The 12096-nt window shown below is 49.6% G+C and overlaps 1 protein-coding gene across 4 annotated transcripts in view; it reads right to left on the reverse strand.

Moving 5' to 3' along the window:
* Window positions 1–8516: 8516 nt before the first annotated feature.
* Window positions 8517–12096, reverse strand: part of PDE6A (phosphodiesterase 6A) — a 43883-nt gene continuing 40303 nt past the window's right edge. For 2 of the 4 annotated variants that reach the window (XM_087816082.1, XM_087816081.1), the window contains 3 exons: window positions 11736–11819; window positions 10036–10183; window positions 8517–8593 (listed from right to left, as the gene is read on the reverse strand). In XM_087816082.1, coding sequence (XP_087672208.1) covers window positions 8517–8593; window positions 10036–10183; window positions 11736–11819 — 309 coding nt within the window. Of the gene's footprint in view, window positions 8594–9233; window positions 9237–10035; window positions 10225–11731; window positions 11820–12096 lie in introns of all 4 variants that reach the window. The other 2 variants (XM_087816080.1, XM_087816079.1) reach the window with 2 other exon arrangements.

The raw sequence follows: 12096 nt of genomic DNA on the forward strand, positions 1-12096 counted from the left end.
GCCTTGGGCAAACATTACTAATTGATCAGAGCTTAACCTATTTGACATCTTGGGCTAATCTTCTAAAGGTTTCCATCACACATTAATATGGTGGCTGAGTTTCATGCTGGCCCATTCCTGTCTGTCATGTCCTGACCTGTGAGAGTAAATTTCCCTAAAGTCATTCCTTGGCACAAGACTCCTGATATTACTGTGACACAAAATCCCACTTGGGGTGGGAGTGGAGAGTGGAATAGCAGACATGGACATGTTTGGGGGAGGTGGGGTTTATGAGGATGGACCAAGAAAAGGGACTTTCCACAGCACAGGCCTGAACATTCTAAATTCCTTTTATAGCTATTCACTGCCTAGCACACAGTAGGCACACAACAAATGGTTATGGAATGGAATTTAATCTGTCTGCTGCCTCCCCTGAGCCCTTGAGATTTCACCATGTAGAAGCCAGTAGGAAAGAACTCTAGCTTCAGAATTGGACTAGATCACCTCTAAGCCCCTCCGATTGGCTTCTTCCCTGATTGCACTAGGCCAGAGGTTCTACCATGGGCAGGTAGTACTTCAGGGTAAAGAAATGCAAATTTAGTGAAGGACAAGTCTGTCCCCTCTTCTGGGTCAGCTGAAGCTGTCCTTTCACTTCAGATTAATATAGGGCCCTTGAAGTTACTTATACTCGGCCCTTGAGCAGAGCAGAGATCTGAGCATGGCAGTGGGATGGGATGTGCCTAAGGCCAGAGCTGGGGCCGCTGATGGGAGGGGATGCCTGCCAAGGACGTCCAGCAGTTTCTGCTCACTGTCCTGTACAGAAAAGGCTACAGGTTCTAAAGCTGACTGACCCTGCAGACCACCTCTGTCCGGAAGACTCATTCGGTGCTGCGTATTACTTACCAAGGAGACTCCCAAGGTCTCTCCAGGAAAACTAGTCAACTTTGGGCTCTTTTCCACCAACTTAAGGAATAACCCAGAGGGAGCAGCTGCCACTGGCAACCATCTCGTTGTAGCTCTGCCCTAGTATTTGCTCTCGATGATGTTTACATGTGATTGCCATAAAGCTTGCTGTAGGCTGTGCCGGTAGCTGCCGCGCCGGGTAGGTTGTACTGTCCGTCTCTGTGCTGTGCTGGTGTTTTCCAAAAATATCCGATCCAACCGCTAAGTGGAATTCTTCCATCTCCTTCCTCAGTCAGTAGAAGGCTGAATCAGAATCCTCCCTCTCGGGGGCTCTGGTTATGAAGGAAAATGCATCAAAGAGGTAAAGAATATGCGTGGATGGAGTGTAGCTAGAGCTCCCACCCCCGATCCCTTCACACCTTGTTCTCCCCAATAAGAGAATTGCTTGGAATCCAAAAGCACCCTTGGGGGCTCTGCAGCTACCCTGAGATCTGGCAGCACTGCATGTGGGACACGCTTGGAAGAGGCAGGGCTTCGGGGGCGGGAGGAGGAAGGGAGGAACGCTCTGAGCTCCAACACTCAGCAGGCAAGCTCTGATGTGGGAAGAGATGACGCAATCAGGAGCTTTCATTGCCTAAAGCCTATGCTTGTTGACGTTCTGACAGCGATTTCTTCTAGGCAATACATGCCCAGGCCGCTGTGCAGGTGGGGAGAGGAGGGAGCAGGGAAGACACTGACAGCGAGATTCTAATGCCTGGACAGGTCAGGACCCCACCCCGGCTTCAGGGTCAGTTGAAACCACAGCTGAGCCTGCAGCTCGAGAGATGGGTCAACTCCAATGTGAAGTACAAGCCCCCCCCAGAGGATTTGCTGATCTGACTCACTTCACGTCAAAACCGCAGTAATTCTCTTAGCATTTGCAGTTTAGCTATCACTCTTAGATATGATCAGGGAAGGAAATTGGATGTACAGTAGCACATAAAGTGAACTTAATGGTTTCATTGGCCAAAGAAGAGGGGCCCTCTCACCCCTTCCCATTGGGGTGGAAGGAAGCTGCTTAGTACTTACGTGCAATATGTTTAAGCTGGTCCCCAAGTCCCTGAGGCATTTGCACACACAGATGGGCTCCAGGGCTGTGTGCCAAGTCGGGAGGTACAGGGTAAATGGAGGGAGAGCGTGGGAGCTAGGAAACCCACGTACACGGAGATGCCCTTGGCCCAAAACACATTGGAGGAGGGAGAGCCCTTGGGAGCCTGCTGCGGGATGCCCAGGAAGTAGGCAGAGGCTGACTTTGCATTGAACCAATAAAAGCACTTTGAGAAAACCACAACACTTCAGCCTGGCTCCCTGTGTCTACACTGGAAAATATGGTCGCCTCTGGCTGTGTGAGATACTCTCCTAGGGACCGAGATAGGGGGTAGGGAAGGGGGCTGGTGTGAGGGAGAAGAGAACGGAGTTACCTTCTGAGATACCAGCAGCAGGAGAGCCAATCCTGGGCCTAGCCCTTTGCTGGCCTCTTTGTTGGAGGCCCTAGAAACAGGGAACGATGAGATTAGATCTTGGTTCCTATCTTCTTTATATAAAAAAATTAAAACAGCCCAGCTGATTGAAATGGATTTGCAGACCAAGTCATTTAACTATAAGCCATCTCAGAGCGAAAAAGGCAATGTCTCTTCCCTGCTATGTGAGCCGGGGCCTGTTTCCTCATCTAGCAAATGAGAATATTGGGCAGGGTGAACACTCGAGTCCGTTTCACCTCTGATAGGCTCAGATTCCCTTCTCTGGCTGTGCCCAGCTCATGTTCAGGGTGAAATTCTCCGCAAGGTAACCAACCAGCAGCTGGTTCAAACCCACACAGTCCTGGCAGAGCTTCCCTATACCAGGAGGCCAGCTCCGCAGGACAGATCTAAGCCATAGTTTCCAGTGGGGATGGTGCGAAGTTCCACCCCAGCTTGGCTTGGTGGCACTGTCAAACCTCACGTCAGCCTTGTCGTCACCCCACCAAACAGCTTTTAACCTGAATGTTCTGACCACTTGGCTGTTTCTCTCTTGCTCTCAGACAATTCTAGCAATACACTGGTTTGTTTTTTTTTCAAAACAGCTTAACTTAGGCACTTTTCACGCATTTCTTTCAAATGATTGTAAAACATATGGGGCAACAGGAGGCCTCAATCACACTGCGTATGTTTAGGGCAGCTTTGGTTTTTTGTTTCTTTAATGGTTTTGCAGCGGTGACTGAAGCTTCTTCGTGATTTGAAGGGTCAGATTATCAGATATTCTGTTTCATCAGAATGCCTTGCACGCCTGGAAGCAGCTCAGAAACCCAACTGCCCAAATTGGGGGCTTGGAAAAATACAGTTTTGTAGGTGGTCAGCCCTTGGGCTGTGCAGCAGCACCTCAGAGAGGTGTTTATATAGCTAGAACCCCCTCTGTGCTGCATTTTTTGGCCAAAGGATCCTTCAAGGAAGCCTAATAAAACCGTTTCCACTTTGCTGGCCTTGCTCTGGGTGATTTTTGAAGGGATTGGTTCGCTTCCACTTCAGCACTTTGCCTTATCAATGTCTAGTCGCCATCTAGTGGCCAAAGACTGTATCCACCAGCTACCCAGATGGAAGGCAAATAAATCCTTCAGGCCACCTTGCTGCCCAACACCCAATTTGGGAATGAAATGTGATGTCATGGGTGAACTGTCTTTAATATTTAGAGCCCCGTGAATACCACTCAGGAGGATTAAGGATCAACCACATAGATGCACACAGGCTGAGCAGCGCACTGTCTGCCGTGGACAGAGGAGACAGGAGTGGACCCTGTGTCCCGGTGCCCGGGAGGGGTTTACTGTAACTGCAATACCAGCAGCCCGGCTGCTGACCTTAAGTGAACCTCTGCCAGGTGGCCCACACTGTACTCTCAGTACAAGCAAAGAGGTTGGGTGTCAGGATTCCGTGTGGGGGCTGGCCATGGCCTGTGATAGGGTCCACCAAATAGCCAAACAGGTTATATATTTTTTTGTTGTTAGTTTGTTTTGTTTCTGTTTCTATATTTTGTATTTTAAAATCTTGTCAAGTGTTTTGTGTTAGGAATAAAAAGTCATAAACTATCCCCAACTTTGTTTCTTGAGGGATGTTCTATTCCGATAGAAACAGGTTGGAAATCTCAAGGGGTGCGTGGTCAGGGTGGTCAGTGGGACAGGGAAGTGGACCACTTGGATTTCCAGGCGGTTTCTGGGGAAGACGACCATCCAGAAGTCCGGCTCAGTGCCATCTGCTCCGGAAATTCATACTCACCCCCTTCAGCTCCTTGTGCCACGGTCTTAGCATTGGCTTTGAGCAGCTGCTTCTTCCAGGGGCAGCTGCTAATGTTGAAACCAACAGAAGATCTCTCTCCCCTCCCCCAGGTTCCTAAAGAGACAGTATTTGTAGCTAGCCTTAATCGACTGGGCAAGGTGGTCCCCATGGTCCCTTCCAGCATTTCCAAATCTTGGACTCAAATCCTTTTCTCTTGGTGTGACTATGCAGCCTGGAGAATTCTGAGCAATAGGAAGCCAGGGCTTTCCCCGGCTCTGTGACAGGGTCAAACCAGGGAATGGCTAACCTTGTGAGGTTTGGGCATCCCCAGGGGTACTCCGTAGGGGGCATTATTTATTAGGAAGCTCAACAAGGTAGCTACAGCCTGGGGTGCATGAGTGCAGGGCTGTGTGTGTGTGTGTGTGAGTGTGTGTGCACCCACATGCCTGTCTGTGTTTGTGTATGTGTGGAATTACATTGATGCATTTATTGAGAAAGGTGCAAGAATTTCACCTACACAGAGGGACACATCGCTTTGTTATTTATAATAGAAAGCTAAATTTTAATTTTTTTAAAGGACACTGCTAATGATTGGGAATGGAGTTTTTAGTTTTGCTATTTTTTTTAATTGGTAGAGGATTTTTATATATTTTTTTCCATTTCGTTGGGTTGTGTCCTTATTTATATAAATACTTTATCCGTAGAGGCAAGGAAGAAACCTTCTTTGCTTTTAATTATCGTGGTTGTCATGTCCCTATTTTATTTCTGGTGTGATTCATCTGTCTTACCTTCTAAATGAGAAAATGTTTTCCTGTATTTGTACATTGTCAGATTCTATAGTTTCATAGATAATTTAACCAAATTGCTCTATGTATTATTATTCTGTGAGTATAAAGTTCTATTTTAACGTCTGTAAATACTTCAGAACTGGCTTCTTTTCTCAGACTCCCACTGTGGAGTTATTGTTTACATCACAAAAACTGTAGAATCTCTATGCTCATGTACTGTAAATAGTGAAGTGATCTGCTTATAAATAAACTTAACAAATACACTATGGAGATTAAAAAGGAAATACTACCCACAGCCCTGCCCAGGCGTGTCTTCCTTTATTGGTCCTGTGTGCTCGCTGAGGGGCTGGGGAAAGGATTCTGGTTTTGGCGTCACCTTCTCAGAAAAGACCCTGGTCAGGGTGTGTCCCGGGCCCATCCACAATTTTCTGAGCTCACTTTTCCTTCCTTCACAGCACTTTTCATGGATCATAATGAATCATTCAGACTCCCCTCACCTAACAGATGTCCCATTCCTGGCTCTGGCCGTGACTTTTATGAAGCGGTGCCACTTTCTGAACAAGGGCTCCTTATTTGGGCGTATTAGCTTTTTCACACAAGCACACTAAACGAATGTGCTGCAGGAGGTATTCTGACGTGGTTTCAGCCAGAAACACTCACCGACTGACGACTCTAAAGCAACTTTGGTTAGAGGATGTGGAGAACAGATTTGAATCGTGCGCTGTATTTGGGGAACTACAAACGTTTTCCTTTGCTCACTCCCAGCCAGAGCGCCGAAGAAGTGGCATTTTCCAGGACTGAGCCTTGGATGTGTATGTATTTCCTCAGTTTCAAAGCACTCTGGGGTTTATTGGCCTTTATTTTGCCCTAAAGCTACTTTAACGTGAGTGGGTTTTTTTAACATTAGTATTTTTAAGTGCAGGATACCCACGTGCCCCCAGGGGTCTGAAATGTGGACGGAGAAAGTCATACATCTAGGGCAGGCGCAGTGAGCATCCCACCTCCTGATACGTGCGTGCAAACTAGTCTCTAATTGTCTACTGCCCGCAGGAATACGTAGTTTGTCGTCGTTCAGGTGATCTATTTTTTCACCTGGAAATTTTGGATTTCTTTGGTTGGAAGGGAACGCGTCGTAACTTTTCCCTTTAAAATGATTGGGGTGTTGGCACTGAGCAGCAGGGTTCTCTGGCAGGAGTGAGGTCCTTAGAGACGTTATGTGATTCGTTACTCAGTGTCTGTCTCCCCCTTGCTAGTTGCTAACCTCAGGAGAAGGGTGCTTCTGCGTTCATTGCAGGGGCCAGCCCCATCAATCAGGAATTCATGAACCTAGTGAGAGGTTCCCACTGATGGCCTGATGACTGCCGGGGAAGCAACCACGCCCCAATGTCACAGAAATAGTCCCTTCAATGGTACAAGGAATAGAATGGGAGATTTAGAGCCTCAAACCTGTGTTTGAGACCCAGCTCTGTCACCTCTGTATTGTGCAGACTTGGACAAGGCACCTCTTAGGCCCCTGGCCTTTTCAGCTATGAAATAAAACATTTTGCATAGATGAACTCCAAAGTCCTAAAAATGGCTGGTTCTCAGAAGCAGTACATTGCAGGGGAAATGATTACAAGCCAGGAGTCTGGTGTCAGGCTGCTTGGCTTTCAGTTCTGACTTCACCACTTATCAGCTGGGTGTCCTCGGGCAGGTTCCTTAACCTCTCTGAGTCTCTTCCTCGTCATGTGATAAATGGGGCTAGTAATTGTTTCTACCCTGTAGGGTTGTTGTGAGGATGAATTTAGATCATGCACAGTACCTAGGACATTAGAAACACTTAGTCAACATGAGATGCAACCCTCATCGTGAGTGGTATCATTTGGTGCTAACCATAGCCCTGAGTCAGGCATGGCAAAGAGTGGAGGGAACCTGCCCGGGGGGCAGAGCCTGCACCCGCAGCATCACCTATATGTTCCCTAGTGACACTTCTTTTCTTTACTCTGCCACTTAACCACTGCATGTGATGTGCTTAGGGACATGCCTTTGCTTAAAAGACCACTGCTCCGAGGGTGCCAGTTTCAGGAGGGCAGAGAAATCGAGCTTGGGAGTTAAAAGATGAGGGCTCCAGGCCCAGCTCCCTATTGACATGTCCTGAAACTATGGGCCGGGCTCATGCGTCAGGAACTCGGATCGATCTGCTGTGTGAGTCACAGGGGCATGTGCCCTGTACACCGTGTTCTCCTGAGCTTGGGCTTCTGCTGCTGGAGGGAAGCCAGGGAACTGCCATGAACTTCGCACAGCCCATCCCCTCCCTGGCCTTCAATTTCCTCATTTATCTAGAAAAGGGGAGGTTAGAGTGGATCAGTGGTTTACAAACAGTTCAGAGGAACTATGTATTCTCTCTCCTCAAAGCAGCTAGAGCCAACACCCGCTTATAGGAGAACCAGGGACAGAAGCAGCAAATGGATAAATCTAGAATTTGGGACAACTGGTACTTTCTGCAACAAGAAAAAGAGGGAGCACTGTTACAGATTAAAACACACTTAAGAGACATACCGACTAAAAGTGTAAAGCTTATTTGGACCAGATTAAGCAAACCAACTATTAGACGTCTTAGTGACAATGAGAGAGAAGGACCACTGTCATGAGGTGGGTTCCCCAAAAGGCAGCCTCTGCTTGGACCTAGTCTGCAGGGTGGTTACTAAGGAGTGCCCCTAGGACAATGCCTGGGGCAGAAGCCAAGCTGTCATGCGAGCCCAGTGACAGCCTTGGTGGGCCCCACGAGGAGTCCTGGAGCTGCAACGGCCCTGCAGAGCTGTCCCGAGTTGGGCCAACATGGCCAGACCTTAACTCCTGGCTTGGATCAGTCATTGGATGCGTGTCACCCAGGGAAAGGATGTGACCTTGAGCCAAGTGTTCCTATGCAGGTGAGGTAATCCCCAAGGGGCTGCCACTGAGGGCTGTCTGCCCAGCATTCACAGCTGCTGGGACCACGACTCCTTCACGCTTCAGTAAAGAGCCTGACAACTTGTCATAGCATCGGCCACAGCTGGATTTCAGGTGCTCATTTGTTGCACGTGATAATGATGTGGTTATGTTGGAAAACACCCGTATGTCTGGAGTGATATGTCTGAGATTTTCTTTTAAATACTTCAGCCAAGAAGTTGAAAGATACAAAAGGACAGTTGAAACAAATGTGGCTGAAGCTCCATATCGGAATAGGGTCATAGGTGGGGATTCACTCTATAATTCTCTACTTTTGAGAATGGTTGAAAGTGTTTATAATAAAGTAGAAAAAGCATGAGGACAAAAATGATTCTAAGTAAGCAGGTGAATCTGGCATTAATTAGGTATTTAATTGATGACTACGAAAGCTAGAATGTTGGCTTTAGCTCAATGAAAAGTTCTCCAGCCTGAAACATAGTTTGAAAGCCCCTAGGTAAGATGTAAGCTAAGTTCTCATTCAGCTTCCAAATCCTATGACTCTTTTACTTCTCAAGAAGGTGTCCCATTTGCCCTGGCTCGGGTGATCTCTTCCCACGAAGAGCAGTGCCATTCTGGTCAGCGGATCCCGCGTGGGCTACTGGATGCAGCAGGACTTGGATGCAGGGGCGCCTCCTCCAGGGCCGGGATTCCCCCCAGGCCCATTTCCCGTGGCTGCAATCAGACAGAAGGAGAACACGCCAGGTGAGGGGAGGCTGCAGAAGGCTTCTCCTTTGCACTGGTGTTGACCAGGAGTTGCAAATGCAAGGGTTTTCAGGGGCCAACAGATAACCACACATGAGGAAGGCAAGCCAAGTATAAGGGGAATCAGAGCAAGAATGTTTCTCGAAACTAAGAAAAATAACAATTATGGTAAATGGCAACCCGCACTTGGCACCAATGTCTGAGAGACAGCAGGGGGTGGGGGGACTGTGGCAAATGAGAGATTCCACTGCCCCACCTAAAGTGGTGGGGGTGGGGTTGCCACTCAGCTCCGCTTAATTGTTATCACGCAGAAGTCCAGACAGGTGTGGCCAGATCTTGATCTTTTAAATAGACATGATGGAAATCTGGATTTTAAAAATTGGATATATCCCCATTTTAAAATGCAGACAGCAAATTCACATTTTAAACAAATTCAGGCCAAACAAAAGACATCGTGCAGGCTGTAAGTTTGCCCAGACCTGCCACTGGCCCGTAAGACAATCTGTGCAAATTAGAAAAAAGACACTTCTTCCTCTGGACACTTGACTGCCATTTTCTGGAAAATTGGGTTTATGATACAAGTCTGTGGTGGCTGTGATACATCGTACACCTCCTGGAGCTGTGAAGACGCAACTTATAAACCCCTGAGTGGTGGCCCCACATTTGTAGCTGCCAGTTCAGAATCACCCCACACAGAGGAGAGGGGAGCTGGAGACCTGTCCATGCTAAGAACCATGGGAAGAGGGAAGGTCAGTCAGCGTGGGGTGGGAACCAGAAGCCATGTTCTGTGAGGGAGCTAGAGCCACACAACCAGTAAAGGAAGTGGCTGGGGGAGGGGAGGTGCTGCTGACTGGGGAGAGAAGGAAGAAACGAATCCCATTCGATTCCTGAAGGCAGGACTGGACATTAAGTGGAAGTTTCAACAAGGAGAACAGTTTCAGTTCAAGGAAGAGCTAATAGTGAGGTTTCATGTAAGGTAGTGAGCCCTCTGTTACTGGTAGTATGCAAGCAAAGGCTCATGATGGTATAGGGAGGATTCAAACATCAGACAGAAGTTTGGAAATATGGCCTTTAAAATTCCTTCCAACCAATAATTTTGGGTTTTCTCGTTTGTCCCTGAGCAGGGCCCTATGTCCACAGCCTTCAAATTGGAACCCGTCCTACACTGGTTGCGGGGCAGTCAGGGAATCCTTGCTGGAAGCCTCAATCTTGGGAACCAGGCTCTGCCGCTTACTGATGGTATGACTCGGCTACAGTCCTTCTGGGAGCCTCAGTGCCCTCCTACAGAGAATGGGGACAATCATGGGAGGCGGCGAGGCCTGAATGGCACCCCGTGTGTGGGGCTCTGCGGCCAGGCCAGGCACTGCGAGCACTCGGCGTGGGGGTCAGGGCTCCCGCCCCCTCCCTCGAACCTTGCTTGGCTGCCTGCTGCTTCTGCCTCTCCTCCTCCAGAGCCTTCGTCTTGGCCTCATAGTCGTCGGCCAGCGCTTTCCACTCCTTGCGGTTGTTGGTGATCCCGTCCAGCATGGGAGTGATCTCCTCATGGAAACGGGAGAATTCCTGGAAGAGAGAGAGAAAGAGAGAGAGAGAGCAGGGTCGGGCTGCAGGCGGGGCACAGCTGGATTTGTCTGCCCCTGGAAGGAGCTGCCTGGGCAGGTGGCAGGCTTCCCGCCACCCAGCGGTGTGCATGCTGATGCTGTGTGGCCTCCAGGGAGCAAGATCCCACCCCTCTTCTGCTTAAAACCCTCCTGTGGCTCCCCCAGCCCTTCAGGATGAGCCAGACTCGTGCACATGGCTTTCAAAGCCCTGCAGTCCCGGCGCCTGTCCCATTCCCCCCCCCCACCGTGAGCCCTCCAGGCACCCCAGCCTCTGCCCTTTGCTGGAGAGAAGCCCGCCTTCCGTGGGCTGCACACAGGCCCTTCCCACGGCTGGAGCTCTAACTTGCCCTCTTTTCCCGTGAGGCCTCCACCTAGACGGCACCTCCTCCAGGAAGCCCCTTCCCACACAAAGGCACTCGGTAAATGCTTGTTGAGCGAAATGAAGCTGTGGCGAAGGGGATTCTTCAGTGCTCCTAGCTCTGAGAATAACTATCATGCCGCTGAGCGCAGTGCATTACAGTTCACGGAGCGCTTATCTCCCCTCAGAAACTCCTGGGAGAAGGGAAAACAAGATTCATCACCCCCAGATTTTTTCGGTGAGGAAACTGATATGCAGATTGACAGGGTAGATTCACCCAAAGGGAGAAGGGTGAATCCACGGCCGGCTGTGCTCAGAGCTGCCTGGGTCCAGCTCCAGGCCCTGCCACAAGCTGTGTGACCTTGGGCAGGTCAGCTACAGAGCTTCACCTCAACCATGAAATCAAGACGATAATCCCTACCTCGCAGGGCTGTGGTGGTAACTGACACGCATAAAGCCCTCAGCCCAGTCTCCTCGTTTAATGACATTGCTGAGGGTGATGGAGAACATCGGCTACTCTGCCCCGGTGCTCAGAGGCCCCCGTGAGCCTGTGTTATGGCAGAGAGGCCTGGCTCACCTCTGAGAGCACTTGAACTTCCTAGCAGAAGGGGTACAGCTCGCACAACGGAAAGAGCCCTGGACCCAGGGTCAGGTGCCCTGGCTCTCTGCCCATCTCGTGGCTGACTCTGTGACCCTGGGCCTGTCATTTCTCATCTCCGACTTCTGTTTCCTCATGTGTAATCATGGCCTAAGTAACAAGCGGGAGGTGAACAGTGGCCCAGATAATGGAATTGGGGGCAGTGGGTTTCTAAAGAGGGAGACGTTAGCTTTGAGCAAGAGCTCAGAGAGAAATTCCAGGTCATCTTCTGACACTTGGGTTACTCTGACCTGTCACATTTCCCCAGCTGGGGAGTTAGGAGGCTGTAAGTCCGCAGTGCTTCCTCCTTCCCTGTCTGAAACCATGCTTAGTCATTTGTCCCATGTGACCCCTGAGGGCTACCCCTGAGGACCAGATGCCACTGCAGAGGAGAAGGGCTTTGGAAAATGCCACCCACTGGTCACGTTCCAGGGTTTAGTATTCCCGATGGCATTTGGGAATCCCAGCTTTATCAAAGGCAAAGACAAAGACTTGGGCCCGAGAAAGCGGAGGACCCACCTTGTACACAAAGGTGCAGACAAAGTCGATGAAGCCGACCTGCAGCTTGGGGAGTTCGTCCGCCTTGTTTCTGTCCATCATGGGCTGTCACGGGGGAGACAGAGTTCACGGCACTGGCTCCTCCTGGCAGCATGCAGCCAGGGGCCCCACGCTACCTATGAAGTATTCTTGCCGAAAGACAAAAGACCGAACCTCAAACTCATCAAGTTTCCAGATCTAACTAGCAGATTGCAGGAAATACAGGGATAGAGGCCCATATTAACACCACGAGGGCCAGTCAGCCAAATCCAGAAGGTGGGAAACCCAACAGTAGAGGACCCACCCTCTTCAACAAATAAAAGGCACACAAGAGGAAAAAAAG

The sequence above is a fragment of the Miniopterus natalensis genome, chromosome 4, assembly GCF_054644295.1.
Source record: "Miniopterus natalensis isolate mMinNat1 chromosome 4, mMinNat1.hap1, whole genome shotgun sequence".
Lineage (NCBI taxonomy): Eukaryota > Metazoa > Chordata > Mammalia > Chiroptera > Miniopteridae > Miniopterus > Miniopterus natalensis.